This window comes from Triturus cristatus, chromosome 1_2 (genome assembly GCF_964204655.1).
Source record: "Triturus cristatus chromosome 1_2, aTriCri1.1, whole genome shotgun sequence".
Taxonomy (NCBI): Eukaryota; Metazoa; Chordata; class Amphibia; order Caudata; family Salamandridae; genus Triturus; species Triturus cristatus.
In genome coordinates, this window is record NC_140580.1 from 171,103,931 (window position 1) to 171,131,187 (window position 27,257).

Genomic DNA, 27,257 nt, shown 5'->3' on the forward strand with positions numbered 1-27,257 from the left:
GCCTAGGTAACTGGTGGCTGCAAGCTAAGCGTAGTCAAAATAGTCACGAGGACGTCATTATCCGGAAGCACGCGTCGCTCCTCACTGCCGCCTCCAAGGGCTCTCTGGACTTCCAGGTCCGTGGATGCAATCGGGTTCCACCTGTGATGCTAACAGCTGCACAACAAACAGAATGAAGGTATGCACACCTGATACCACCCGAATACCCACCCCGACCCCCAGCAGGCTCTGAACATGACATCTGGCAGGTATGTGCGAAGCTGCCTCCCTGGCACTCGCATGCACAAAGGGAGGCTCTCGTCTGTACACATTGTGGCGCCTCCCGCTGATGGGCCATTAACACTGATTCATGGCAGCAGCTGGGGGAACGGAGACACCAACGGGACGTGCACAAGTGTGACGCGAAAACACATTTTCACATTCAAACTTTTTTAATCTCTTGCCACCTAAACCCACCGATTTTTTTGTCGGTGCTTCCTATGCACTTCCACCCTTAAAATACGTTTACTCCTTCCTGTACCAGGAGTAAATGTGTAAGCTTTCCCAAGATGGGAAACTGCAAGCAAATTGTTGGTGAATACACACATACAAAAACCAAAAATGGAGAGTGTCTCCCAAAACAAGCAGTCACTGTGCCCTGCTCCCTAGTATTCACCAGGCACAGTCTACAGACCCTTCTGGATTTCGTGATTTGCCCCCCAAAAAAATCATGAAATTGGCAGTTTTGTAAAAAGCCCACGCTTTTTACAACAGTGCCCACGAAATTTGAAGAATGCAACTCTCCTCGTTGGGCCAGTGTCCGCCTCGCTACTGGGACAACAGAAGGAGGGTCTCACAGCCCGAAACTGCATTAAAAAAAGGCCCTCCAGGGCTTGCGGTGGGCCCTAGATTTAAGTAAAAAATATTACCCGCTGTCTTCTCACGGGTGACAGGTCCAAAATGTGCTAAAAATGAATGCCTCCCTGGGAGCCTCCTGAGTGGCGTGACCAGGGGGACATTCATTTTCATCAAGTCACACAACAAGGCACACAGCATTAATTTTTGAGTTACTCCTGCAACTATATTTGTCAACACAGACCATACTTGTGGGATTTCCATGTGAGCAAATCTAGGAAATCGCAAATTGGATTTTCATGATGCAAATACATTTATTTGCGTAAGTAAGTTCATCTTGGGTATTGAATTAATTTATCTTGGGTCTTGAATTAATTTCCTGAATAGGGCTCAGTGTATTCAAATTTTACTATTAACTTTACAGCCTCAAAAGTATTCTCAAACTGCCCCCAGCAATGTATTTCTTGAATGTCTCCCTAGGTCTCCAGACTCATTCCTTATGCTTACACCGGGCCCCTTAAATGTTAAGAGCTATTGACTTCAATATCTATTGTCACAGAGGTAATTTACTCCCAAAATATTAATTTGAGAAAATGCTTAAACTTCCAAAAAGTCTAAAAACTTCCGAATATTAACGAATGCAATTTTTTCACTTCTTTTCACCAAAAAGATACCAGAGAATTGACTCCACCTGGGCAGACTGCTAACAAGGACAAATGTGCGTCCATGGAGACTAGCTCCATAATTACAATGAGCATGAGGCTTTTTAAGAGCCCCCTGAGGTTGCCCAGTAGTGTTTTCATTCCGAACTAAGCTACAGTTATTTAGTTGAAATGCCGAGGTTTGTCATGGCCCATGCAACCAATTAAACAGAGTCTTTTCAGGTCCCATTAAAAATACTAAAAGTCTGATAATTAATTTGCCAAGTTGGCTTCACCCGTGCTGCCCACCCAGGGCTCACATCTGCGCATTGCAATCCCTCAGAGGTTTCATAAATGCGTGCTTACATGGCCAGCCAGCAGCTTCACTTCTTAATTAAGCCGGCAACCTGTTCCCAGCGCCTAGCCCTTCGTAGCCGCCGTCTAGGGTTTCAAATAAAAATTAAAAAGAACTCGATCTCGTCAACTTAGTCACATAAAGCAGCCATGTGTTCCACTGTGCAAACGACCCATTACCCCACCCGCTGCCAATGTATGCAGTCTCCAAGAGGGATTGATTTACTTAATTTTGATATTTTAGTATCCAGGGTTTGACAGTCGTACCCCAGCTGTTTGAGTCTTGCAGGTACAATCTACAAAACAGGACAACAAACTTTGGAAACAGGCCTTACACATGTGTGTTTTACTAATGTTTTGGTGTGTTTAGGGCACCTTAGGAACATTTCCCAACCTCCCACACTTAAACCAAGACATTTCAACAAGCCATAGGATTACTCAACAACATTGTCTCACCTACCAACATTTGATGAGACATCTCAACAAACCATAGGACACCACAATAACATTTCCCAACTTTCACCCTTAGGCAGGACATCTCACCAAACAGTAAAACGCCTCAATAAACATTGTTCCACCACCCAGCCTCAGGTAAGGCATCTCACCAAATCATTGAACCCCTCAAAAACATTGCCACCTTCCATCTTCAGTCAAGGCATCTCTTCAAAACCTTAGAATGACTCTACATCACCCCAACTCCCAGCCTTTGACAAGGCATCTCACCAAGCCAGATGGTGCATCAACATTACCCCCAACTCCCGTCCATAGACATCTCACCAAGCCACAGGACACCTTAACAAGACACGCCATCTAACATTCTTAAGAAACGCATCTCAACCAAAATTAGAATGCATCAATATCATTGCTATGGATACCCAACATACACAACACATACCATAACTTGCACCGCCAGCCAACAGACTGCAGGTGTTAGAGGTCGTGCTTCCTGTACCCTTTTTGTCTGTAAAACGCATGAAAACTCCAAGTCCCAGAATGCTTTGCCAGAGGGAGTACCTTGTATGCCTTCCCATGCTGCCTTACACTAGATCATGTGACTGCTGCCGGCATATAGGCTGCCTGCTCACAACCACAAGTGCTTGGCCTTACTTCCTGCATTAGGACCACGCCCCTTTTTCCTGTTTGAATCCTTCCTGGACCGGTTCCTCGTCTTCCTATGATTCACACGAGTTTGTGGAGCCAAACCGACGGATCTCTACCTCGCGAGCCTGAAGAACCGTGAGTTGAGCTATCTATAGAGTCAAAGACTGTTCGGACCCTTGTTTAGACCCGCGCGCTGGAAGCACGCGCGTGTGGAGTCTCTTGCCGCTAGCGCGAGGAAGCGCCGTTGTGAATATTGCCATCTTACCTGCCTGTGCCGTTAGCGCTGGCTTCGCGCTAAGTGATTTGCCCTTTGCCCTCCAGCGCCGGGAAGCGCTGTTGAACTCACGGTGGCCGCAAACGCTGGTAGGCGTTGTTCTGGGAGGCTCGGGCGGACACACGCTACAGCATCTTGTTTGACCCCCACCAAGTTCCCTATCGTTTATGAATGGATTAGAGGGCTCGAAGCCCCGTCTGGACAGACAGTCCTGTTTCTTTACTTATCCTCAAAAGGCATCAACAAGGAGAAAGGACTATTGGAAAGAAATAGAGGCTTATCTTGTTGATGAACACTCAACACAGCGCATTGTAAGACGCTGTATGTATCCTTTGTTATGTGAGCGTGATATATCCAACGTCACCCATCCTGTTCACCGCCTGCCCTCTTCCCACTGGTGCCACAGAGAGGAGCAGGTTCTTCTTATTTTGAGTACTCCTTCGTTTCCTTTTGCTCAAGAAGAGTCGTTCAGTCCACATTCCCCAGGTCTGCTTGTGTGAGTATGAGAAGGCATATAACGTAAGGAATACAGCGTGGGGGGGTCACGAGGGATTAAGTCTTACAAATTTCTTGTTGTTTTCTGTCTCCCTGTAGGAACCCCGACACCCTTGCCTGCCATCCCTGTAGAAGACCTGGTGGTCCTTTCTGGTCTCTTCGCCCTCTGGGGGGTCTATGTCTTCCTGTAGTGTGTCTATACCTATAGGGGACTGGACCCTGTGAGAGCGAAAAGACTTTCTCTTCGCTCCCGTGGATCTCGGACTCTCTGTCGTTGGACCCAGAACCCGACAGCAGGTAGCCAAATCACACAGGCAGCCGACCCCTGAAGGCCTGGCTCTGCTCCCAACCCAGCATGTACAGCCAAACCCCACTGCAGACAGCCTTTGGCCGTGTAAAGATGGTACTGGATGTGGAGCAATGACCTGTAGGCAGGACTGCACCCAATCCACTGTGGGTGACCAACACCTGGGTCTCAAAGTCTGCTCTGCAGCTCTATGGGCCAACACCCCACAGATGAGGATGGCCTATGGAGCTTGCCATTTGGCCTCTATTTATTTATTTATTATTTTTGAATTTGAGGATCCTAGTTTGGAGTCGTCAATCAAGAGCAAGCATCATGCGAGGGTGCTATTAACCGTCATCAAACTTTTCCAACCCATGCTTCCATTTTGGAGGTTTGCGGTTCCGGATCTGTATGCCTAAATCCAAAACAGATGATACATAAACGTAGGAAGCTTGTCTTGGGTACGCCGTAACTAGTCACGACACTTACCCTGCATTCACTTTACCTTTTTGGATTCACAGATCCCCAACACCTAAAATGGTGACCAGGCAGTGTTAGTTTGCTGTGCATGTACTGCTAAGCAAAACATGCACATTTCTGTGGTTTTGCTTTTAACTTTGGTTGTTTCACTTAATTTCTACTGTTTTTTATAATTCACTTTATTGTCAGCTCCAACACTGTGCTTTTGGTTGTGAGGACTGGGGACTGATGCATAGCCGGGTCTATTGCCAAGGCCTGAAACCAACCCAGTACTGGCTGCCAACCACTGCTGTGCAGGACCTTTGGCCATGCAGTGGGGTTTGGCCAGAGAACCTACCCAGGCCCAGTGCCCAGCCCCCAGTAAACAGCCAGTCCCCGCTGTGCACAGCTGTGCACAGTGGGCACTGGTCCCGGCTGCCAACAACTGTTGCACCCCACCGAAGAGGATGGCAGCTCGTCATGGACAGCCTACCCTTTCCGTGAATGGCCTTTCACCTTGCATAATAGGTGTTTCCCTTATGGAATGGCCTGCCAATAGATCCTTCAACCAGCCCACCTTAGACTGCTAGTTCCTGCTGTGCACATCCTTTGGCTGTGTGCAGCGCGGGCTGGCCGCAGAGCCTGAACTTGGCTAAGCCCAGCACCCAAACTCCCATTGGCACACAACCCATGATGTGCACAGCATTCAGCCATGCACCACATGAGCTGACTATAGGCCCTATGACCAACCAGGGGCATGATACAAACTGCTGATAGATGCCAATGTAGGCAGCAGCCCCTTGCTGTGCACATCCTTTGGCTGTGTGTATCAGGGTTTTTTTTGCAGTTTTTAAAACAAATATTTTTAATTTTTTGTGAAAAATCACAAAGTTAATGAAAATAGAGATTTTCAGCACAAAATATTGCCTGTTTTGATTCTCATAAAACAATGGCCTGAGCTTGTAATTTTCTTAAAAACTGCAATTTAATCTCCGTAAACTTGCTGTATTTTTAATTTTTATGCCAATTTTTTTGTGTTTTTGAGTGCCACCACAGCACTCCCCTGAGACCAGGTACCTCTCATAGCTGTGGATATTTTTAGTGTGAAACTTGTGATTTTGTTAAATATCACGATTTTGTAGAAGGTGAACAAAATATATCCCCTTAATTAGCCAATTACTTTTGAGAATTCCTTTTTTAATTCAATTGTAATTGGCAGGTTTGCATGAAAAGTAGCAACATCAAGAGAGTCCTAACCAGCCTAAGAAGATATATTTGAGCCTTTAGGCCCCCCCTTCCTATCCTCTGGAACAGACAGTTGCGTGACCCCCCACCCCCCTACCCCATCCGCAACTGACCTAACATTGACTCTTTAGGGCCCCTATTTCTCGAAATGTGTGCAGTTTGGACAAATCAACATCTCTAACTCCAAACCCATGTATAGTGGTAAGGTTATCACTGATAACCTTACCACTATATGTAAAATTTACCGACTGTCGGCATTCCTTTACAGATTACTAAGCATGCTGTCAATTGTTTGTAGTACATTTTGCCCTGCTTTTGTTTAATTATGGTTGTCCTTGAACACTGGAGTCATGAACAGTACTTATTACTTATCATGACTCATACAAAAGTATTCTAATGAGAGATTTAGCAAATCTTCCAATTTGACCTTTGCTGGTCACGGTGGGATTGTGGCCAGCCATTCTTTAGAAAAATTGTGTAACCATATAAATGGTCCCATAACTACACTGTTGTGGCATTGCGCAATATGCTGAGGAATGAAAATGCTGAAAGGAATCATCTTCTAGTGGTCATGATCATTATCTCTGATTTTGTGAGTGACCATTGGCCGCTATAGCACAGGCCCCAGAGAAAAAGCCTGACAGTGTGCAATATAATTGATCAATAGTAATATTGTAAACAAAGCAAACCACTGGGAACAGAGTAACAAAGGCTAAGGGCCAGATGTATCAATGGTTTTCCCGTTTGCAAACGGGCCGATTCTCAGAATCGATTCGTTTGCGAACCGGAAAAAGCCTTTTGGGATGTATCATCCCAAATGGCCCTCGCAATATAGGGAATCGCAAAATGTGTGATTCCCTATTTTGCGAATGCATTTAACGAATCGCAAATTGCGATTCCTTAAATGCAATGCGGGAAGCACCCAAGTTGTGCGAATTTCCCCTAAGAAATAGCAAATTACCAGCAACTTCAAGTTGGTGGTAATTTGCGCTTTCTTTGAAAAATGCACTTTTTTGCATTTTTCAAAGTGCCATGTGGTGCGCCACATGTGCACACATACATATTTCAGGGTTGCAACAGGGTGTCCTTTTGACACCCTTGCACACTTGAAATAGTATTTGCAATTTGCAAATACCTAATGGGTACTCGCAAATTGGGAATGTCTTCCCATTCATTTCTATGGGCCTCCAGGCCCCTAGGAATGAATGGGAAGGTATTCCTTGATTGCGAATCGCAATTAAGGAATATTAAGGAATCACAATTATTATTGTGATTCCTTCATACATCCCAATTTGCGAGTCCTTAATAGTGATTCGCTAAAAATCGCTATTAAGGACTTGAACTGATTTTTCATACATCTGGCCCTAAGTGTTTATCAATTTTTTTTGCTGTTCATAAATGGTAATTAATTTCTGTGCAGAGCTAAGGCACACACAAAAATATAATGTAAGATGAGCGTGAGACACTAATTTTCCATGTCAGATCACTTTTCCTCAGCAGAAAAATATCTATATTCGCTCACACCACAATTTCAGTGGGCAACCTAGAAAGTTAATGGATTAATTCCACAACTTCCAATGTGCATATAGTTTGGTGTCATTCTACGTCCAAATTTACAAATGTGCACACGCACAATATGGTGAGCCCACTCTAAAACTCAGGCTGCCCAACCTGCCAGTGTGTTCTAAATTGCTCAGTGAACGGAGCATCCGCTGACTGGGATGCTGGCCAAGATGGCTGGCCAATATATTGGTCACAGATGTTCTTTCATTGCCAACTTTGGGTCCGTTTTGAATTGACTCCTTATTGGTGAAAGACATCTTTCTTTGTTATAGAAATCATTCTACGCTTGTTTGCTTCGCAAAATAACAGCATTTGAAGTCGAACTGCTGTGCTCACCTGTCCCCCTTTTGTTTTATATTGATCATTTCAGCTAATGTCAATCTAGCAAAGGCTCCTGTTGGTTGCTTCCTCATGTTTTATGACAATTAGTGGGTTCTTCTGTCTTTTCGAGCCAAATCAGTATTTTTATTTTACAGTCGTTCTCTGGGAATGTGAAATAGAAGAGCAATAGAGCAGACACAGACAATTATATCAATTTTAATTTTCCAGCAGTAAAATGGACCATTCCATTAAATACAGCCAAAGTACTTGGCAGTCTGGGCCTGATTCATAAACTGCATAACACTTGTCTCTAGTGACTGCCAAGTCTTCTTAGCTCACAGCCAATAACTGTACCCTAAGGTCACAGTGGTGCTGCAACATGATTGTAGAAAACTGCAATACCTTGCCTGCTGTAACCATAAACGCTTATGCAACTTTGCTCCTGGGCGTGGATGTATTTTTTAAATCAGAGTTCAAATGAATTGAGAAGTGGAGAACAAATGCAGATTACAGGCTCCAATACCAGAGAGTTGGCTCAGCCTTTCAACCATCTAATGTTGATAGAAATGTGTACCACGGACATAGGTTATAAATAAGCTAATTATGAGAGAATAAACACTCTTAGAGTGTACCTGGGGCCCAAAGGATTATGTCCTGGTCAACTCTTTGTATAGCAGGGGTGGTGCCACTGGAGCACATAGGGCCTCATGTAGGAAGCCTAATACCGGCCGGTAACGGCCGATTTTCGGTAAATATACCGTTACCGACCGGTATTTAGGCTTTTGAGATGTAGGGGGATCATTTCATGATTCGGTATTTACCGAATCGGTAATTTTACCGATTCGGTAAATACCGAATCATGAAATGAGATGTAGGGGGAGTGTGTGGTGGGTGTGGGGATTCGTTATTTACCACCAACTAAAGGTTGGTGGTAAATAACGAATAGGTGTAAAAAAGCATTTTTGTGCACGTTTAAGTGTGCAATGTGGCAGACATACATGCCCTTAGGGCATGTATGTGCGCCACATGTGCACAGATGGCCGAATCAGGGGTGCAACAGGGTGTCAATGTGACACCCTGCCACCCTTGCATGTGCTCCCCCCATTACCGAATCGGTATTTACCGAATCGGTATTTACCGAATCGGTAATGAGGCATACCTTCCCATCAATGGGAAGGTATGCCTCATTACCGAATCGGTAAATACCGATTCGGTAATTACCGAATTTCTACGAATCGGTAATTTTTACCGCATAAATACCTACATAGCATTTACCACTTCATAAATACCGAATCGGTATGATTCGGTATTTATGAAGTGGTAAATGCCAGGCCACCTACATGAGGCCCTTAGAAACAAACACAGAACAGTGATGTATGTATTTAACAATCAGACAGTTAATGCTGGGTGGGATTTAATAGAAAAACGGTTTCATACAACACCAATTCTGAGAAACCATTTCACATAAACTCTTTATTGAAAAATGCAAGATGAATGGCATTTACCATTTACAGAAACCACTTGATTTGTGGAATGTCATTTTCTCAAAGTTGCCTGTTATGTGTTTTATAAAGATGAAAATATTGTTCATCTTAAAATATATTCTTTCTTGGTTTTACTACAAGGATTGCACGGATAAGTTTGCCTTTCATCCCTAAACTTTCTTTGTCCTGTCATTGGAGGACGATTCACTTTTTCAATAGTTCTTCCCGGGGTTACCCTGTGCACCTCTATCTGTTTCCATGATTACAATTCTGTAAATAATGCATTCAATGTACACATCAAGGTGTTAAGATTTGTTTCCAGCTCAAAAGCTATATAGCGTTAATTACCGAGATTTTATGATGGTTCACCTGGATAAAATCTTGGAGCAAATGATTTGCATACTTCATAGTATGAGTAGATACAAGTTCAACCAACGTTTTTACCAGATATAATAATTTGTTTTCATTCTGCATTTCATACTGCACTACTGCCGTTTCTAAGTGCTTATTGTAATAGGCACTGTATTATATTCTAGCATCTGAATAGCATTTTCTCTCCCTGATAGTAAATCAAGTATCTTCTAAGACTGTTATAAATGGTTGGGAGAGTCTAATAGTGCAGCCTATGAGAAGAACGTAAGGTGTCATACGTGAGGTTCAGATGTGTGCTCCAAACATGTGGCAACAGGCAGGTAGCAGCTCCTAAGGTGCAAAAAGGAGACAGAAAACAGTGTGTGGAATAGAAGTGCTATTTTCATAGTAATATCAGTATATGTTGTTGAGACTGGCCTATCACATTTTAAGGACCAAGTAGGTCTTTATTGATTTCTAGGAGCTATTATTACTCAATTTGATGATACTGACTTTGAAAGGATAAGTTAGCCTTATTTAGATTGGAACATGTGACATGTAAATCATAGGACCTATCAACAGCAAGTGTTTAACTCACTGAGCCATAATGTCTGCAGTGCTCCATCTACTTATTTCAGTATGACAGCAGAAGTACTTCCTGGAATGGTTGGGAAACAGAACTGGCTATTAATTTGCACCACTTTTAAACTTCTAGGATTTTGTTTTAAAAAAGCTGAGTTTGCCGAATTTGTTTGGTTTGACCAGTTGAAAAGAGGCTTCTTGTGTTTTTCACACATATAACCCCTGTCAATCAGTATCTACTCCCTGGTGGCCTCTCTCCATATGATTGTGGTATAGACAAGCTTAAGGGGTTCTGAGCTAAAAAATCAGTGGCAGCCGGCACAGATCGGGGGAGTAAAAATAAAAAATAAAAATGTACCTGATTGTCAGGTCCCTCCTCTGGTGTCCCTCTTTCGTCTCACCCGGCCAGGACAGGGAAGCAGGAAGCACCCGGTTCCCAGGCTCCCCATAGACAATTACAATACTGCAATGCAATGTTGTGATTGGTCTGAGCACTGTGGTTCGGCGCTCAGCCAGGGAAGGGGGGCTTGGGCATGTTCTCCATGCAGGCTGTAATGCAGCCTGCATGGAGAACAAGCAAAGTGAGCATGACTGACCATGAGGGCCGGCCAAACGTTAATGTGAGTCTCAAGAACTGGCCCTACAGAAGTCCATCGTTCATGGCTTGTGGATGGAAGCTACCGTATTGTAGTAGTGTGTTGTTTTCAGTTGGTTTTCTGTACAAATTAACAATTAGGTGGTCATATTTATGTTTGATTTGTAGGTCCAGGAATGGAATACGTTCTTTATTCTTATCATGTGTATATTTCAGAAATGGTTGGCCGGTGTTTATATATTAGGCAAATTGCTGTAATGTGTCCTCTGAGCCTTTCCAAATCATGAAAATATCATCTATGTAGCGCTTCCAGCATTTGATGTTGTTTTGGAAGGGATTGGTAGCAGTGTTAATTAATTCAAGTTCCAAATGCCTAACATAGATCTTCTCCAAATTGGGAGTGGAAATCGCTCCCATGGAAGTTCCAGAGCACTGTTGGTAAAATGCAGAATCAAACATAAAATAGTTGGTGGTAAGAGCAATTTCCAGAAGTTCAGTAATTAATGTTGTGGGCACACGGAAGGGAGCTTGACCTGAGTCTAGAATCTCTCTTATTCCCTCAATGCTTAGGGGAGAGGATGTAGCCTTATGGCTAGAGCGGTTCACCTCTAAGCTGGGGAACCGTGTTCGAGTCTCGGCAAGAACCCTCAACATCCTGTGACTCTGGGCAAATTACTTAATCTCCATGTGCCTATAAAAAAAAATGAAAGTGTCCTTCTGTAACGAAACTGGTGATCATGTAAAGCACTCTGATACCCGATGTCTTGGGTCTAGTTCATGTTAGATATAACTCTTTTTAAAAATTTGTGCACGTAGGGAGTGTAAACCACTCCTCCCCTGCCCTGCTCTGTAAGCAGAGCAGCCCGACCGCCCGCAAAGCGGCCTCAGCAAAGAAACATAAAATATAATACGAGTTATTATCATTTTATGATTCCGTAATTTCACTGCTGCAAAGCTCCTCCGCCTTAGTGGAGGAGTCGCCACTGGAAAATAAGTGAAAAGTTGGGTATGTGGAACAGTATCATGTAAAATTCAAACATGTAAAAGTAGGAAATACAACACTAAACAATATCTCAGTACTACACATTCTATTAAAAAAGCAAATGAGGTCACTATTAACGAGCCAAGTGAATAGGCTAAATGCAGGATATGAATGCAGTGATAAAAAAAGTCAAACAAGGCAGGAGGGAGACCCATGCTCCTGGCAGGACAGTAGCCACTCCCTTCCATAAAGGAATTAGTCTCCACATTACCTCAGCATCGTACCCATGCTCTCCACTCAGGATTCACAACAAGAGACAATCTCTTTCGTCTCTGCTGATAACAATAATAATTATTTAAAACATGTAGAAGCCTGTTCAAATAGCTGTGTATTGGAGCTCTTTCAAGTGGCTGACAGTTGACACATCAGCGGGATCGAAAAATGTGAATACAAATATAATTTCTTGCGTTATATATTTCTAATACCTCTATTGCTTTAAATGTTTGAATGTGGGATCCATATTAATTTAGGAAGATGATTATTACTTCAGTAATGTATGCATTGTACACAACAGTGAAATGGAATTAAGGATCAATTCTGTTAATTGGTTAACAACTGGTAGAAAGGAAGATTCGAATGGCAATGATTTAAGGAACAAATTTCGACCACCGTAAGGTGCAATACTTGGTATGATCACTGCGTGTGGCCCGGTTAATTGCAATATGTGCTATAACACTTGCTCTTCACATATTACAATTAAGGGTTTGGTGTGCTAATACCGCACTCCCGCAGTTTTACCCTGATAAGTTTAGGCAGGACAAATCTGCCAAAATGAATGGGTTGCAAAATGCCAGACGATTATCCAGCATTAAGCACCACAATCTCCATGTTATTCCCCATTTTGGAGATCATGCTTCTAATTGGTAGTTATTTATCGGACTCAGTAAACTCTGACCCTGCTAAGTCAGACTTTGCCCGGTCTGATAACTATTGGCCTAAACACTCGGCCGCTCGTATGAGGGCTTCATTGTTTCAGCCAACAGCTGTAGTTCTCTTTTTTCAACCAATTTTACTTTCTCTGTGTCTACCTTCAGGTTCTCACTCATTTATTGATTTGAATTTGTTACTGATCCCTTTAACCACCTGCTTAGTCAGCATAATGACTTTGGTATATACAAGGCATACAAGGCATAGGCCTTTTTTGAGTAGGGAATGTACTTGCTTTTGGAATTTTATGGGTAGTAATATGATTGAGGCACAACTGAAAATGTGATTTTCCGTTGGCAATTGTCCAAATATACAGAGACTTACTGATACGTTTATGAAATAAAAATTCTCCTTCGAACTGCTGTTGTATTTAAAAGCACAGTTATAAATCCTTTACAGATATCTGCAGGAAACATGACAGTGGACGTATGACTGCCGCTAATCTGTTCTCACAATGTGAAATATCATTATGTGGTTAAAAAATATAAACACTTGTTTGCCACTTTTTAAAATGATACAGCTTGTCATCTTCCCCACAACTCGTTGATCAACTGTGAGGTCTTTGAAAGGTTAAATGAGCATATATTCGGATTTCTGCCTAACCCGGGCAACATATTTGTCAAAGTAAATTACCAATTTGTAACACTTTCATGCAGTGTCTTGGCAAGACATACTTTTACACTGAAAAAACTGTGTTATTTATGAATTGTGATAGCAAATCATGCATATAGCAAAATTCCATAAGGTGCTATTTTTGGCCATATTCTTTTTTACATATTTGTAAATGATCGAAAGAATAATGTAAGGAGTACATTTTCCATTGTTGATTATGATATAAAACCATGTCGGTAAGTAAATATAAAAAGAGCGCATTGTTATTATGAAGGGATTTGGACATTTTATAACTTGGTGGGTTACTTGTCGATTATGTTTATGATTTAAAGTGCAGGATGATCACATACCAAGGACAAAGTAAATCCAGTGACACTTAAGGGACCAGGCCACGAGAAGACTCCAAGACAGAACAATGAGGATACTATGAACACAACTGCAGAATAACACAAGTGATTATGTTTTACAAGCAGAAGAAGGTCTTACCGAATCCACATTATTGCAAGTGTTTTCCATTATATTCGAGGTATTTTCGTTCAACGTGATTGGAGCTTGAAAAGCAGTGACCTGGTCTACAAGCAGGAGGGTGGTTACCAGAAAATTGATATTTAGAATGTGTTGCTCAATTGCAAAGAAATACTAGTAACTTTAATAGTGGTCTTAAAATTAATATAATAAAAGGAGGATGTCTGATGAGCCTTGTAGATTGTCTGTCTTGGTAAATTGTGTTTCTCCAGCCGTAAAAGTGTGCAACTGAGTCATGTCAGTGGTTAGCACAAAAGATGCTGAACCATAGTAGAACTGAAAGAACGTGCGGCTATCAAGAAAGGCTGGAAAGTTTAATAAGTGTCATACTAAAAGATTTATTTGCAGTGTAAACCCTTATTCTATATGGTATGCTCCCCTCTAATTAGTAATTGCTTGAATTGTTTTCTGTAGAGCATTGATATGCATCATGTTTGTAGAAATATTAACTATTGCTGACTAGAGATTGATCTCGGAATATTTAGCACACAAAGCATCATTTGATAGCTGTAACAACATTTTCAATGTTATTTTTTATTATTTTTTTGTGTTCAAAAGATTTTATTGAGTTTTCATATAAAGCAATACATAAAGACAATACAGAAAAACTATTATTGAGCGAAAATACCTAAACATAATATAGAAATACAAAAGCATCAAATGGATTGCCTTAGATAACAAACAATACAAGTACTCAATAAAAAATAAAAAAGGGGGGAGGGAAGGAAACAATTATAAAACTATTGCATTAACTAGCAAATATAGAGCTATTATAACGAGAATATTTGTCTATTATAATTGCAATAAACAAATAAATAAATATATAATTAAGATAAATATATATCAACAGGCATCCAAAAAGAGTGCTAAGAGTTAGAATTATGACCAATACCGGATAGAGATAACTGAGCACCTCTTCTTGTAAAAAAAAAAAAACATGACCACCAAGCATGCACTGATAATAACGAAACATCTTTCCAACAGAATGTAATGGATTTTAAAGCAGCTGATATTAGAAAATTAAAAAGTATACCTTTTAAGTCATTTAATTTGTGTGACAAAACAGTGGATTTACATATTAACATTTTAAATGAAACATCATCTTGAATAGGTAATATCTTTTTTATAATATCCCAAACGTCAGTCCAAAATTTAACAACTAAATGACAATCAAAAAGCATATGTCTTAATGTACCAGGATGTAATTTACAGTGCCAGCAAGTTGAGGATTGAAGAGGTTTAGCTTGAAATAAACGTAATGGAGTCCATAAACAGTTGAATAAAATATAAGAGTTAGTCTGATAAAGTGAGACAGGTAACTAACCAGAAATATTGCTAAGCCAAATATATTTCCATATATCAACAGATAAGGAGAGTGAAAGTTCATTATTCCAAAATACTGAAATCATATTAAAGTTGGTTCCTAGAGAATTAGATTTTTTTTAATATAAAATAGAAACACCATGAGATGAAGTGGAAACAGTTTGAATATAAATTGATGTCAGCTTTAACATTAAAATGAATAACATGAGGAAATGAATCTAAAATTGAATAACATAAATATTCATATTTGGTAATATCAGACTGAGGTAAACTAAATTTTGTTTTTAGAGCATCAAATGAAATAAATGCATTGTTGGAATAGACATCTTTAAGGTAAAAAACACCAGCATTAATCCATGAATACCAAAAACTTATATTTCTATTTAATTTAATGACAGTGCTATGCCATAATGACGTGTCTTCTGTATTAAGCGTGGGAGATTGAAAAATTGAGTCTAAATCATTATAAATCAATTTAGTGGATTTAAGAATACCAGATTTATAAAACAAATGGTCATTTATTAGACATGGTTAACAAAGTGAGTAATGGAAATGGAGCAACTATTGATTTCTTAATAAAAAGCCACTTAGGTGGATTATTTAAAGAGGAATGGTTAAACCATATGGAACTATGTTTTAAAATAAAAGCTTTGTGATACAGATAAAAGTCAGGTAAACCAAAACCAGCATTACATTTGGGCATTTTTAATTTTATTTAACTAATACGAGGTGATTTTTTATTCCAAAGAAATTTGGAGAGAAGTTTATCAACATCTTTTGAATTGAATAGGCAGCATGGCTTGGGTGTAAAAGATTTTAGGAGCAATAGTCATTTTAATAGAATCCATTCTTCCCCACCATGAAAGGTGAAGTGAAGACCATTTGGATGTTTTGTCTTTAATGTAATTTAAGATAACGTCACAGTTCAATGTTATTGTAGATTTTATGGATGAAGAGAATAGAATACCCAGATACTTCAATTTATCCCTTTTCCAAATGATTTCATTCATAGTTAACATTTCAGGAGTCAGTAGCGGTCCGTGGAGAGAGTTCGGTGGGGCAGTGAGGCGGGGCGGGGAAATGTAAACACCGGAATATGGATGAACGGAGGTAAGTACACATTTAAATAAATACAACAAATTCCTTTGCGCGCGCTGCATTGCAAAATGCGATGCAGCGGCGCAACGAAATTCGTTTTATCGTTTTGTAGATAAGTACTAAGATCATCTGGTTAGTTAGCTAGTGGCTTAACCACTGCTACACTGCTCTTGTAGAATAGACTACAAACTATATACAGGGAGAAAATTAACAACATTATCAGGATAAAACACCATTGAGAAGTGACCTCTTAAATTTCAGTCACCCGTCTTTGATTTTGGCCCTTACTGGATGGTGCTAAGTGTATATTGCTCTCTACATTACCATCATAATCCTGTTAATGAGAAACGTCCTCTCATGACCTGCACAGTTCTGTGTAAGACATGAAAAAACTGGGAAACGCTCACCCACTAAAATGTGGACACCTGAACCTTAATCATTTTCTCCACAATAGTGTGTGCACAGTAAAAAAAAAAGTGTCCGCGGAAAAGGGCGGTGTACTAATGAAAGTACTCACAGCATCCTCGGATACCACCAATTGATTGTAAATATGTTCTACACTGTGGCAAGAGCACTTTTATTTTATAGATGGCTTTGCAGTACCACATAGACATCAACACTATCTAACATTTAAAACACATACACTTTTAATCAGCTGCTATTTCTGAACACGTTCTTCCTGCCACATTCATAAATAGGTAGGAGGGGTTTAAAAAGTGCTTAATTAACACTGTCATCTGAATCACTCAACCTTGAGACTGATGTCTGGATCCCCTAAGTCTGGGAATGCGGCTAGCGCTGAGATGAAGTTACATGACTGAGAAATTTGCAACTTACGTTTACCATAATTTTGGCGACAACCAATCCTGCCGCCTGCTACCTTTTATTCTGGTTACACTCTCAGGAACTGATTCACACAATGTGAAACATGTGCCCTCTGCTTTACAATCTTATTTGGGTGCAGATTCTTTAATTTAAGGAATTCATAGAGGTGTTGAAGAGCAGGCGCTATGCAAAATGCTTTACGCCTGCACAGTTTTACAAAGTGCACAACTGTGCGTCGTTAATATTTGTCGTGAATATTTGTGCACTAGCGCTTTCATTTTTTTCAACTGGGAATTTTTTTTTCCAGTGGAGAAATCCACTCCGTACACCCCACAATCATTTTGCGTGTGTTCCCTTCCCATCCAGGAAAGAAATGTATCCCTGCTCTCAACAGGAGTAAATCTATGACCTCTCCCAGTCTTGTGAATACTTACTGGGTGTTTTCAAACTTTTCAGACCATCTTTAAGCTAAAAACGCCCACTTGTCTCCCCGGGAGTGAGACTTGTCCATGTGCAATTGTACACCTTTGTGGGGTAATATTGCACATAAAACCGAGTGCACTTGGAAGGAACCTAACACACGCAAACGGCTTTTTGAACTATGCCATCGGTAGACAATGGTGCAATTATGAATCAATATCTAAACACCAATGAAGATTAAAAGTGCAATTTCAATACAGTGGTTATACCGATAGTCAGCCAGTGTTGAAGCGCTTACCACAGCTCTATAGACTAAGGCATTAACTGCAAGGATATATGTGTAACTACAAAGGTGCCCGTTTGAATCCCATGGTGCGACCTGGTTTTTTATCCTTCTGAGGTAAATAAGATAGTAACCATTACTTTGGGTGATAACATCAGATTTCAGTACTTTCAAACTATTTATTTTGTAGAATGTGTGATAAAAGCATTTTTTTTTTTACTGAAGCAAATAAATTGATTTGCACGAGGTCACACGATTTGGCCTCATTTTTAAAATCAGGTCTCATAGTCACAGATCACTTTACTACCCGAATGAAGAGCAACATTTCAGATTGAGGAGGAGCGGTTTGTCTGTAGGAACAGATGCGTCGATGTTTCTTCGCATCCAGTACTAACAAAACTTCTGTTCAAAAGATTTTGGATGAGTTCACTCTCATCCGTTTCAGGTTTTCTGTCCAAACTTACTAAGCAGACCTCTACAGTGAAATCAATTGTATTGCTGAGTGCTCTGAATGAATTAAAAACAGAAATTGGGATGAAACGTTCTAATTTGAGAAAAGAAAGAAACCAGCCAAACAAATATGAGTGTCAGTTTACATTTTCAGGCTCAAATCCCCAACTCCATTATATTTATATCTGGAACCATGAAAAAATCCTTAATTTCAAATTGCCCACAACCTGTTTTCTTTTTCACCTAACAATTCAGGATATTTCATGCAATGTACTCAAACCAAAAATATAATTTTCCTAATTTTGGCAACACCAACAGAATTTGCAGCAATAATTTTCCACTTTCTGGAAAGGAAGTTTTCAATTTCCCCGCCTACTAAGCGGCTTACTGATTACGGGGTGTGACAAATGTTCTTTAAAAAATTGCACTCATTTTGTGGATATTTTATCCGCGATATCAGAAGTGCTTTCAAATCCCTCGACCACTCTGAGGTATGCGGATCTCAGAAACAAGGAAAGCCTTTTAACTGGGATGGTGCAACGATACCCATGACACATGTGGAAGCCATGATGGCGTGCATTAATTTCCACACCCGCTCAATCACTGTCAGGTTAGTTTTCTTCACCTCTGGAGAGTTTTCATAGTATTTGCTTGAACACCACTGCTCCAGTCAGAGTTCTTGGGAAAGTATTTCAAACTCACTTGGGCTTCTAAACAACCAACCGATTATGTTCATACAAATATAAAATGTGACTGGCTAGGACAAGAACCACAGATTATTCTAAAAAATAACCAGGCTGAAACAGACAAGTTGAGTGACGACAGCAGCAGCGGCTTCGCAAATGTAAGTGCAAGGCAACAAACATTTTGGCCAATATTTATTCTTTGTGACTTAAATGATATTAATGTTGGAACATGAATCGTTGCATAGCCAATAAAAAACAAAACAAATACTTGGTACAAGTATACAGATTTCCATTATATTTAACTTAGAGAAAATAGCAGCCAGGTTATAGAAAGCTGCACAGCCTAGACATGTCACTTCAGTAAAAAGCAACATTGCCCACCTCAAATGGTCAGCTGCTAAATGACCATAAAATCAAAGAATTTTCACACGGGGTATGAGAGGCAACATATAATAAGTCAGAAGAATGACATACAAGACATGTAAAAATTAAGCGGAAAATGAATCCAAAATGTTGCTTGTATTTTCAAACGTGACTTTATTCAAGACGATGCCAAAGTTCAGTACAGCCAACGCGTTTCGCCCAAGCAAGCCCAATATTGATTCTTTATGACTTAATTTGATATTAATGTTGGAACATGAATCGTTGCATAGCCAATAACAAAACAAAATAAATACTTGGTACAAGTATACAGATTTCTATTATATCCAGTATATTCTCGCCCCCTCTACCTTCACTACGTTAGGTCAACTGATGCAGTGAATTTAACATTAAATCTAACCTTGTATACAGTACTTGAGCCAAGGACAGAGCTGTGTCAAAAAACTCTCAAGCAACACCTCACTGCCAGGCAATCACGCCAGGCAATCACGAATTTTGCTCCGGTACTTTCTCACCTGTTGCTACCTTAGCATTGGTGTCATTTCACTAAAATCATAGGGAAGCGGAAGTGACAACGCAGATAATTTCATCACAGATCATTTCACAGGAAGTGACCTCAAACTCCCCCTTCACTTCAATTGCGAACACTTGTTAAAAAACAATGGGACGTATTTACAAGATAATGACGCAGCACAGTGCTGCCAGCCAGCTTGCTGCGCTGAGCTGCGTGATTAGGAAAATGCAGGGATGTGTCTTATTTACAACAATACAACACATCCCTGTGCTTTCCACTGCACTGAAGCACAATAGGATGCCTAGCGCCAACACACGCAAGGGTGTCTGCATTGCAGGGATGATTGTTTATGTGCAGGAGGGACAAATCTCAGTAGCCTGACTGGCTACATGTCTGTAGTTGCAAAGCAGTTCATATGAGGTTAATCTCCAATTAATGTCCCTAGGTGTTAATTCAGCTTTTAGGAGCAACTTTGTGAGGGTCCTAGGGGGAGTATATGTGTAAAGGTTGATAAACACCTGCAATGCAGCTGTTATTCAAATTTTTGCAGATAGTTTCCTACCTTGAGAACTGTTATAATTTACAGGGCATAAGTAAACACATTATCAAGGTTTGGAAACGGAACTCCATCAAAAATTGAAAGGGGCACAGGAAAGGAGTTTCTTCACAAGGAAAAATATTGGTACGAAAAGAAACAAGTAAAAGGTATAAAGTTTCTATTAAATTTAAAATCACATTTTTGCATGAAGAAATGACAGTAAATGGATATGCAAGAGACCACTCATGTGAATCTGTGACAAATTTCACATCACATTTTTGCATGTGAAAATATACAATCACGGTAAATTGATCTGCAAGGGACAACTCATGTGAATCTGTGACAGCTGCACTTCCAAGGACTATTTCTGAAATTTTGGGGAAATTCCTGAAAAGTCAGAAACATACTGAAAACACCTACATATGTACATTTCGAATGCTCAAAGAAAAGTTTTGTAAATCTTATGCACAGTTTGTCTGTTATATTTCCAGAAGCTCCTCACAGCGTTAGTGATCGAGTTGACATACACCTATCTACAAGAGCTTTGACAAAATCCTAAAGAATTATCTCTTATGAGGAGTAACATTTTGAATGAAAATAGGATATATGACCTCTTTGCGTTTGTCGTACAACACAGTATACCATGATTGGTGCTAACACACCTAAATCTGATTGACTGGTGTGAGGGTGCATCAGTTATTCAGTGGATGTACCTCTGACCCTGCAGAAGGGATCTGAAGTAGATTAGATTTAACTATGGTACATATTTTACACGTTGCATGTTTGATGACATTTTTGTGATACCTTATACCATATTATGTACTTTTTGCGCGCGATGCAACAGACAGTCTGGTATTTCTTTAACGAGGAGGATGGAATGCAAACAGTGGGGGGATTCATGATTTTATTAAAAACATCTGAGGTTTATTATGACTTCGGAAAGAAGTGGATTGTTAGTTCTGTAAAGTATCATTATAGATTATAATACATGTGACAAGACTCCTAAAAAGACCCACTACTAGTGATAAAAGCTTTAGATAGATAGATAGATAGATAGATAGATAGATAGATAGATAGATAGATAGATAGATAGATAGATAGATAGATAGATAGATAGATAGATAGATGTAAATTATAAGTTGACGAATTTATAGTTAATTGCATCATTTGCACGTTGAAGAAAAGCAATGAGAATTAGTGTTGACTCTTGAGTAGTTAGTTATGTTCCACTTTGAGATATATATATCTATATATATATATATAGATATATATATCTCAAATGGGAACATCATTAATGACTCAAATCAGCTCACTGATTTTCTTCAGTGTGCAAATTATACAATTACCTGTAAAATCGACAAATAATTAATAGTTATTTTCATTTACATGAATATAGACGTGTGTGTGTGAATTTATACCTTTTTTTTTAACTTGTAGCACATCGTGATTTTGTATATGTTGCACTAAAAAAAACAAAAGATGCAAATGTTCCAGAAAAGATGAACGTGCACATCAATATGATGTTGAGCAGTTTTAAAATAATATGGTCAGAAGTCAGAACCGTAGAAGGTCTTGTTGGACCTTTAGCACTCGACGCCACGTCGCCATAATATTAGACCGCAGGGTCTGAGGTGTCCCATGTACTATAAATCAACTCAATGGAGGAGGCCTGGCTGCCTTCTGTCCGCATTTCCAATTCTCTGGAAATGAAAGGCGCTACAAACCTGTCTCTCTGGGTGAAGTCCACTCTGGTTCTCGTTGTTAGGGTGTTGCTGTATGTTTGCGTCTTACTGTCTACCCGTGGGTGTCTAGTTGTGTTGCATTAGGTGTGACGTGCACAAGACTCCACAGGAGGCCTAGTCTGGGCTATATCGATCGAGCTGAAACATGAGTGCAACTCTATAGGCTACTAGTAACAGGTGACCCGTGTCTCAAGTGTATTACTAACACTAGTAACCACAAGAGAGCAGAACCCCGAAATACCTGCCCTTATCCTGAATAGATGACTGAAGAGGCCACTAGTTTGGTGCCTGGTGGTGTGTCTGTCTAACGCAGAGACAGCAAACTGAATCAGCTTTAAGTTTGAGTCATGACTTTGGGTCAAACCTTTTTAATCCATAGAATCAAAGTATGACATTCTTGAAGCTGCGTGACATTCCCCGCATCAATAGATTGCATTCCATCTCATTGGGGTATGCCGTTTATGCTTATCGGGGTATTATATCAACATTTTGCACTTGTGCAAAGGCTTATAAAAAAACCAATCCCTTAATCAAACGTGCATCAACACAGACAGAAAAAAATAAAAAAGTCTGGGTTTGTTTCTCTTTGTTCTGGCATTATTTCCCATCATTTTAGGTATCCTTTGAAAAAGGTGTGTCACTTCACTTTCTCTATTAGAGGAAACAGTGACCTTTAGCCATACGCCTGTCCCGCTTGCCCCATCTAACTCTGTGATATCAGTTTTATTTGCCTACCACATTTACTGAGACCGGTACTATGGGGTTAAACTCCTTCCCAAGGCGCCCCACTCATCCCACTGCACTGCACTGCGCCTTCATTCTGGATCCCCAAAGGAGGGTTGAAAGGGTGGTAATGTCCGACTGCTGCAGCTCCCACTGAGGACTGGCGAATAGTCAGTCATACTCCAAAAATGTGAGCAATCGCACCCATGGTGGAAAATTAAACTAACCCGGGGTGGACTTTCCACAGCCGAACAGCTGACGGTTCATTAAACCGGGAGTCTGCGTCATTCAATTCGCTTTATTCTTTCCCCTTAAGATGCGAATTTAAACCAAGCCTCGACATTTTAACGATACACATGTATTATGAAATGCACTTGTTTGCTTTGTTGCTCAGGTTAACAGTTTTAATTTTGGATATTGCAAAACTCAACAGGTGCAAGGAACACTGCCGAAGTGCGCTGTTTTATGTGCTTAATTGAGAACTCCATCGGAAACCTCACTTTTTTTCGAGGCACTTTACTACTGTACGGGGAGGAATTAGCATGAGAAGTTAGACTCGAACTGCTGGGCCATTTCCAAAATAGAAAAGCGCCCTCGTATTTCCTTATCTGTCTGTGTAGGGTGCTTCGCGGCGCTATAGCCGTATTATGTATTTCAATACAATCACCTTATAAAATCACCCTGGAAGGTGAGCGTTACTAAACAGAGGGGGTTCGTTCTTAATAAAGGCTCGTTTCAAAGTTTAGTGTCCTAGCGCCACACTGGTCATTATTGGACGGTAGAGGCCCCACTGAAAGGGGCATATTGCAACTTCAAATCTAAGCTCCTACACCCATAAATGTTTGTTTAAGATTGTGTTAATATAAAACTTGCATTCCTAATGAAAGCAAAAATATACAACTTCAAAAAAATATGTAAACGCTGTCGTAAATACATGCATGCTTGTGTTTGAAGGAGTGTACCTGCTCTTTAATTTGGGCTTGAAGACTTTGAAAACGCCATTAGAGTACCTTACCGTCTGTGAAGCCTGACAGCGACATGTAACTGACCAATCAGAAAGCAGCTTTCAACTCTAGGCCATTGCTGATTTTTCTTTAAATCTGGACCCGTAAATTGTGGTCGTTTTGTCCCGATGGGTTGTTACGGTATAGCCAGACTGTCCCCGGTGCATTTAGTTTGGGGGTTCTCTACTCTGCAGGCCCCAGGCCCGGCTGCAGATGTACATATGGGCAGCGGGGCACATGGCTTTTAAATGTCACTTGTGAAGGAAGGGCAGAGGACACTTTCTCCACAGTTATCTTCCTTCCATCTTTGATTGTTGTTGCTCCCAATAAAAAGCACCTGCTTTAAGATGTCACTGTTGTCAGGGAGCAAATGCAAGGAGAGAAAGACTGCATTCACTCACACCAGGGGGGCATGCCACTTTGCGAGGCCCGATAGGGAGAAAACATCGTCAGGTTCCATGGGAAGGGGGAAGATGGGTAATTAAAAAAAAAAAAAAACGAGTGTACCCACTTTGGGATTTGAAAAGTGGTCTAGTCGCTGAGTTTAAAAAGAGTGGAAGTCGAGGATCTGACCACGGACCATGCATCTTTTACTCCACCGAACTGTGATCCTGGTCAGATCGCACTGAGTTTATGTGCTTCCGTTCACGCTTCGCCACAAGTGGGATGGTCTCAGAAACCCACACATTACATATCTCATACAAAATAAAAAAATAAAGTAATAGGCTGGGCTATGGAAGGGTTACTGCTGTCAGCAGCTCTATGCGCCGGAACCATTTTTTCCTGCTGGTGTAAGCTGGTGTGAGCCACTCTGCCATCTTGGCCTTTTGAAGTTGCTGCTTATGTGGAAATCCTCTCATCCCCGTCCTCAAAAATAAGGCTAAATAAACATCCGTCAGTAGGGGCGTGGGATGGCTCTCCGCAGATGGGCCACACCGCTGCCCGGCGTCACCTTGCACTTTCGACCACCAGCACATTGCTGCGCTGCGCATACCTAACACGCTTCTGAGTTAGTAATGCACACCTTGATTTAAAGAAGGTACATGCACATTTAAATGTTGATTTATTTATCTATATAATACATTTTTTAGGCTGTTTTCCGAGGATGTTTATTAAATTGCATTTAATAAACAGACCCCGGCTAGAGGGGATTCTGGTTTTTTTTGGGGGGGGGGGGGCATATGAAAACCCACACCAGTGGAGCACGCTCTGTTTATACATATATATTATATTACATATTTCTCTTTTTTGCAGTTCTTGCTTCTCCTAGAAAGTGGTTGCACAGTTTACGTGGAAGTTAAACAAGGTCCCGAAAGCAGAATAATAAAACTTGTTCATGTTTTCATTATATCTTATATTGTTTTACAGTATCTGGCAAAACAGTGTCTTTGGAGGGCTAAATTACAGCGAAACAACAAAATGATTTTCCTTCTTTTCAACAAGATACCTCTCCTTGAAATGGAATTAATGTAATTCAGAATGTTTTCCTCCTGAAACCCATGGGCACGCACATGTATGTGCACATGCATCCGCTCAGGCACACGCTTTCTGCTTCATGAGAATGGACTTCAGAAAGCCTGTCCTTGCTCCTGTCAACTACAATCCCCTGTACCCTTGACAGTAAGGCCTTCCATTTCCTTCAGTTGCACTTCTGTGTCATAGCGAGGCCATCACCTCTACAGCGCACGTGTAGTGTCACCCGTCCCCAACAGAGTCCACACTCCCACTAACAAAGTATTTAGCACTTGATCAAAATGTACTCAATGTATGTGTGATATGTGAAATACGGGGGGGGGGGGGTATCACGGTGGGAAGAAGGCAGAACTTTGTGAAGAAAAGGGAGTAACATTTTTGGAGGAAAATTAGTTCGCGAACGACTGACGTTTTGAGAAGAAAGAGCAACCTTTAGGAAGATAGAATAGCAATTCAGAAAGGTGGAACACAATTTTGAGGAGAAGGGATGTCAGTATGGGTCCTTAAATTGATGTTTTGTTGAGAAAAACGTATTTCGTTGCAGGGAAGGACATTTCTAGGGAAACGGGAAACATTTTTTCCAGAAGTTACTGCATTCCGGAGAGACAGAGTAAGAAACATGATGCTACGAAATAATATTTGGAAGAAGACATATACGCTTCACACAAGCGCGGAGGTATTCCAAATGTGGACGGAGAAAATATTATTTTGGGCAAAAAGGATGCCGTTCTTCAGGGGATATGTTTCGGAAGAATAAATAGCCCTTTACGCAGAGGGAGGCATTTTGCGATAAGAATTGTATTTCTGGGGCCCCCCTCCCTCGGCTCACCCGCCCTCGCCTCGCGCACACACTGTACACAGCCTCTTACTTGTGCAGGAGCTGTTGGTGAGGGGACATGGTGGGGGCCCCTCCTGCGGGTGCCGCCGGAGCGGGCATGGTGCTGCCGCCCCCTCCGCCGCTGCTGGTTGTGGGCACGGCCCCCGGGTTCCTGGCCTCCCTCTCGGGCTGCTCGCTCTCGCTGGGTTCGCGGGCCGGCTTCATGGCAGCGGCCAGGACCATGGGCGCACGAGCCGGCGGCACGTCTGTCCCTCCCGCGCGCGCAGGTTTCAGCCGAGTAGCAGCGCACGGTCCTCACAGCGCTGCTCCTCCCACTGTGTCCCGGGCCGGGCCGGGCGGCTCTGCATGTGCCGGGGAGGGGCCGTCACTCACACGCACCCTCACTGGAGGGCCGCAGCTGCCCACCACAGGCCTGGCCTGCATCAAAGGGTTTATGGCCAAGGGTAGGAAGTGAGGGGGTGAAAGAGGCCTGTGCCTGTCATTAACTAGTGGGCTCTTCCTCCCCAACACACCTCCAAACGGCAAAGTGTTACAGCCGGTCTTTTAGTTGGCTCACATCCCTTGGAAAACAGCAAACATACTTTGCGTGCAAACCAGAGGTCTGTCTCCTCATCGAGTTGTATGGAGTCATGACGTTTTCACCTTTCAATGACCTAGTTCAAATTCAATGACTAGACTGGATTTTTGACAGTTCATCTCCCACATGACACAGATTGGGCAGAATGGATTTTTTTTGGGACAAATTCCATCTCACCATTATTAAGAAAAGAACAGGTTGGGTTTGGTCACTGCATGCATAAATAATCAACCCCTAAAGACCCCCCGTAAAAGGAGTAGGCCCAATATGGTACTTCCAAAAAGTTAAAATGGATTTACAGAAATACACAGCTCATACTTTAAAATTTTTGTCGTATCCGTACTCATTTAAGACAAAGGTATCATGTTTAGACCATTTTAACCTGAAGGGATTGATTACTTGGACTTGGACAAATATAACTTTTTTGACACATTGCTTTCTTCTCACTTATATACATTTTTGAGAGTTGTTTTTCCGTTTAGTCCTGGAAGTGCCAATGAAGACACCGTGATCTGATTGGTGAGTACACGCCAACTGCTCCCATGGTGTTGCTTACGTGAGGCACTTCCTCTACCCTCCTCACTTTTTTGTTCTGATTTGAACACTTGTCAAACATTATTTGTACACCGGCCTGCCTCCTAAAATGTTTTTATGTTTGCAAAACAGACACAAATGGGGGAAATATGATTAA

The 27,257-nt window shown here is 41.2% G+C and overlaps 1 protein-coding gene and 1 long non-coding RNA gene across 2 annotated transcripts in view; one reads left to right on the forward strand and one right to left on the reverse strand.

Moving 5' to 3' along the window:
* LOC146867013 (uncharacterized) overlaps nucleotides 1-13,797 on the forward strand; it is a 145,030-nt gene extending 131,233 nt beyond the window's left edge. The window contains exon 3 of the long non-coding RNA XR_014961058.1: nucleotides 13,499-13,797. This is a non-coding gene — a long non-coding RNA (uncharacterized LOC146867013). The remainder of the gene's footprint in view (nucleotides 1-13,498) is intronic.
* The window catches only part of RBM20 (RNA binding motif protein 20), a 422,608-nt gene extending 396,235 nt beyond the window's left edge, over nucleotides 1-26,373 (reverse strand). Inside the window, exon 1 of the mRNA XM_085603428.1 lies at nucleotides 26,021-26,373. Within this exon, the coding sequence (XP_085459554.1) occupies nucleotides 26,021-26,211 (191 nt within the window). The 5' untranslated portion in view covers nucleotides 26,212-26,373. The remainder of the gene's footprint in view (nucleotides 1-26,020) is intronic.
* Between the last annotated feature and the right edge of the window lie 884 nt (nucleotides 26,374-27,257).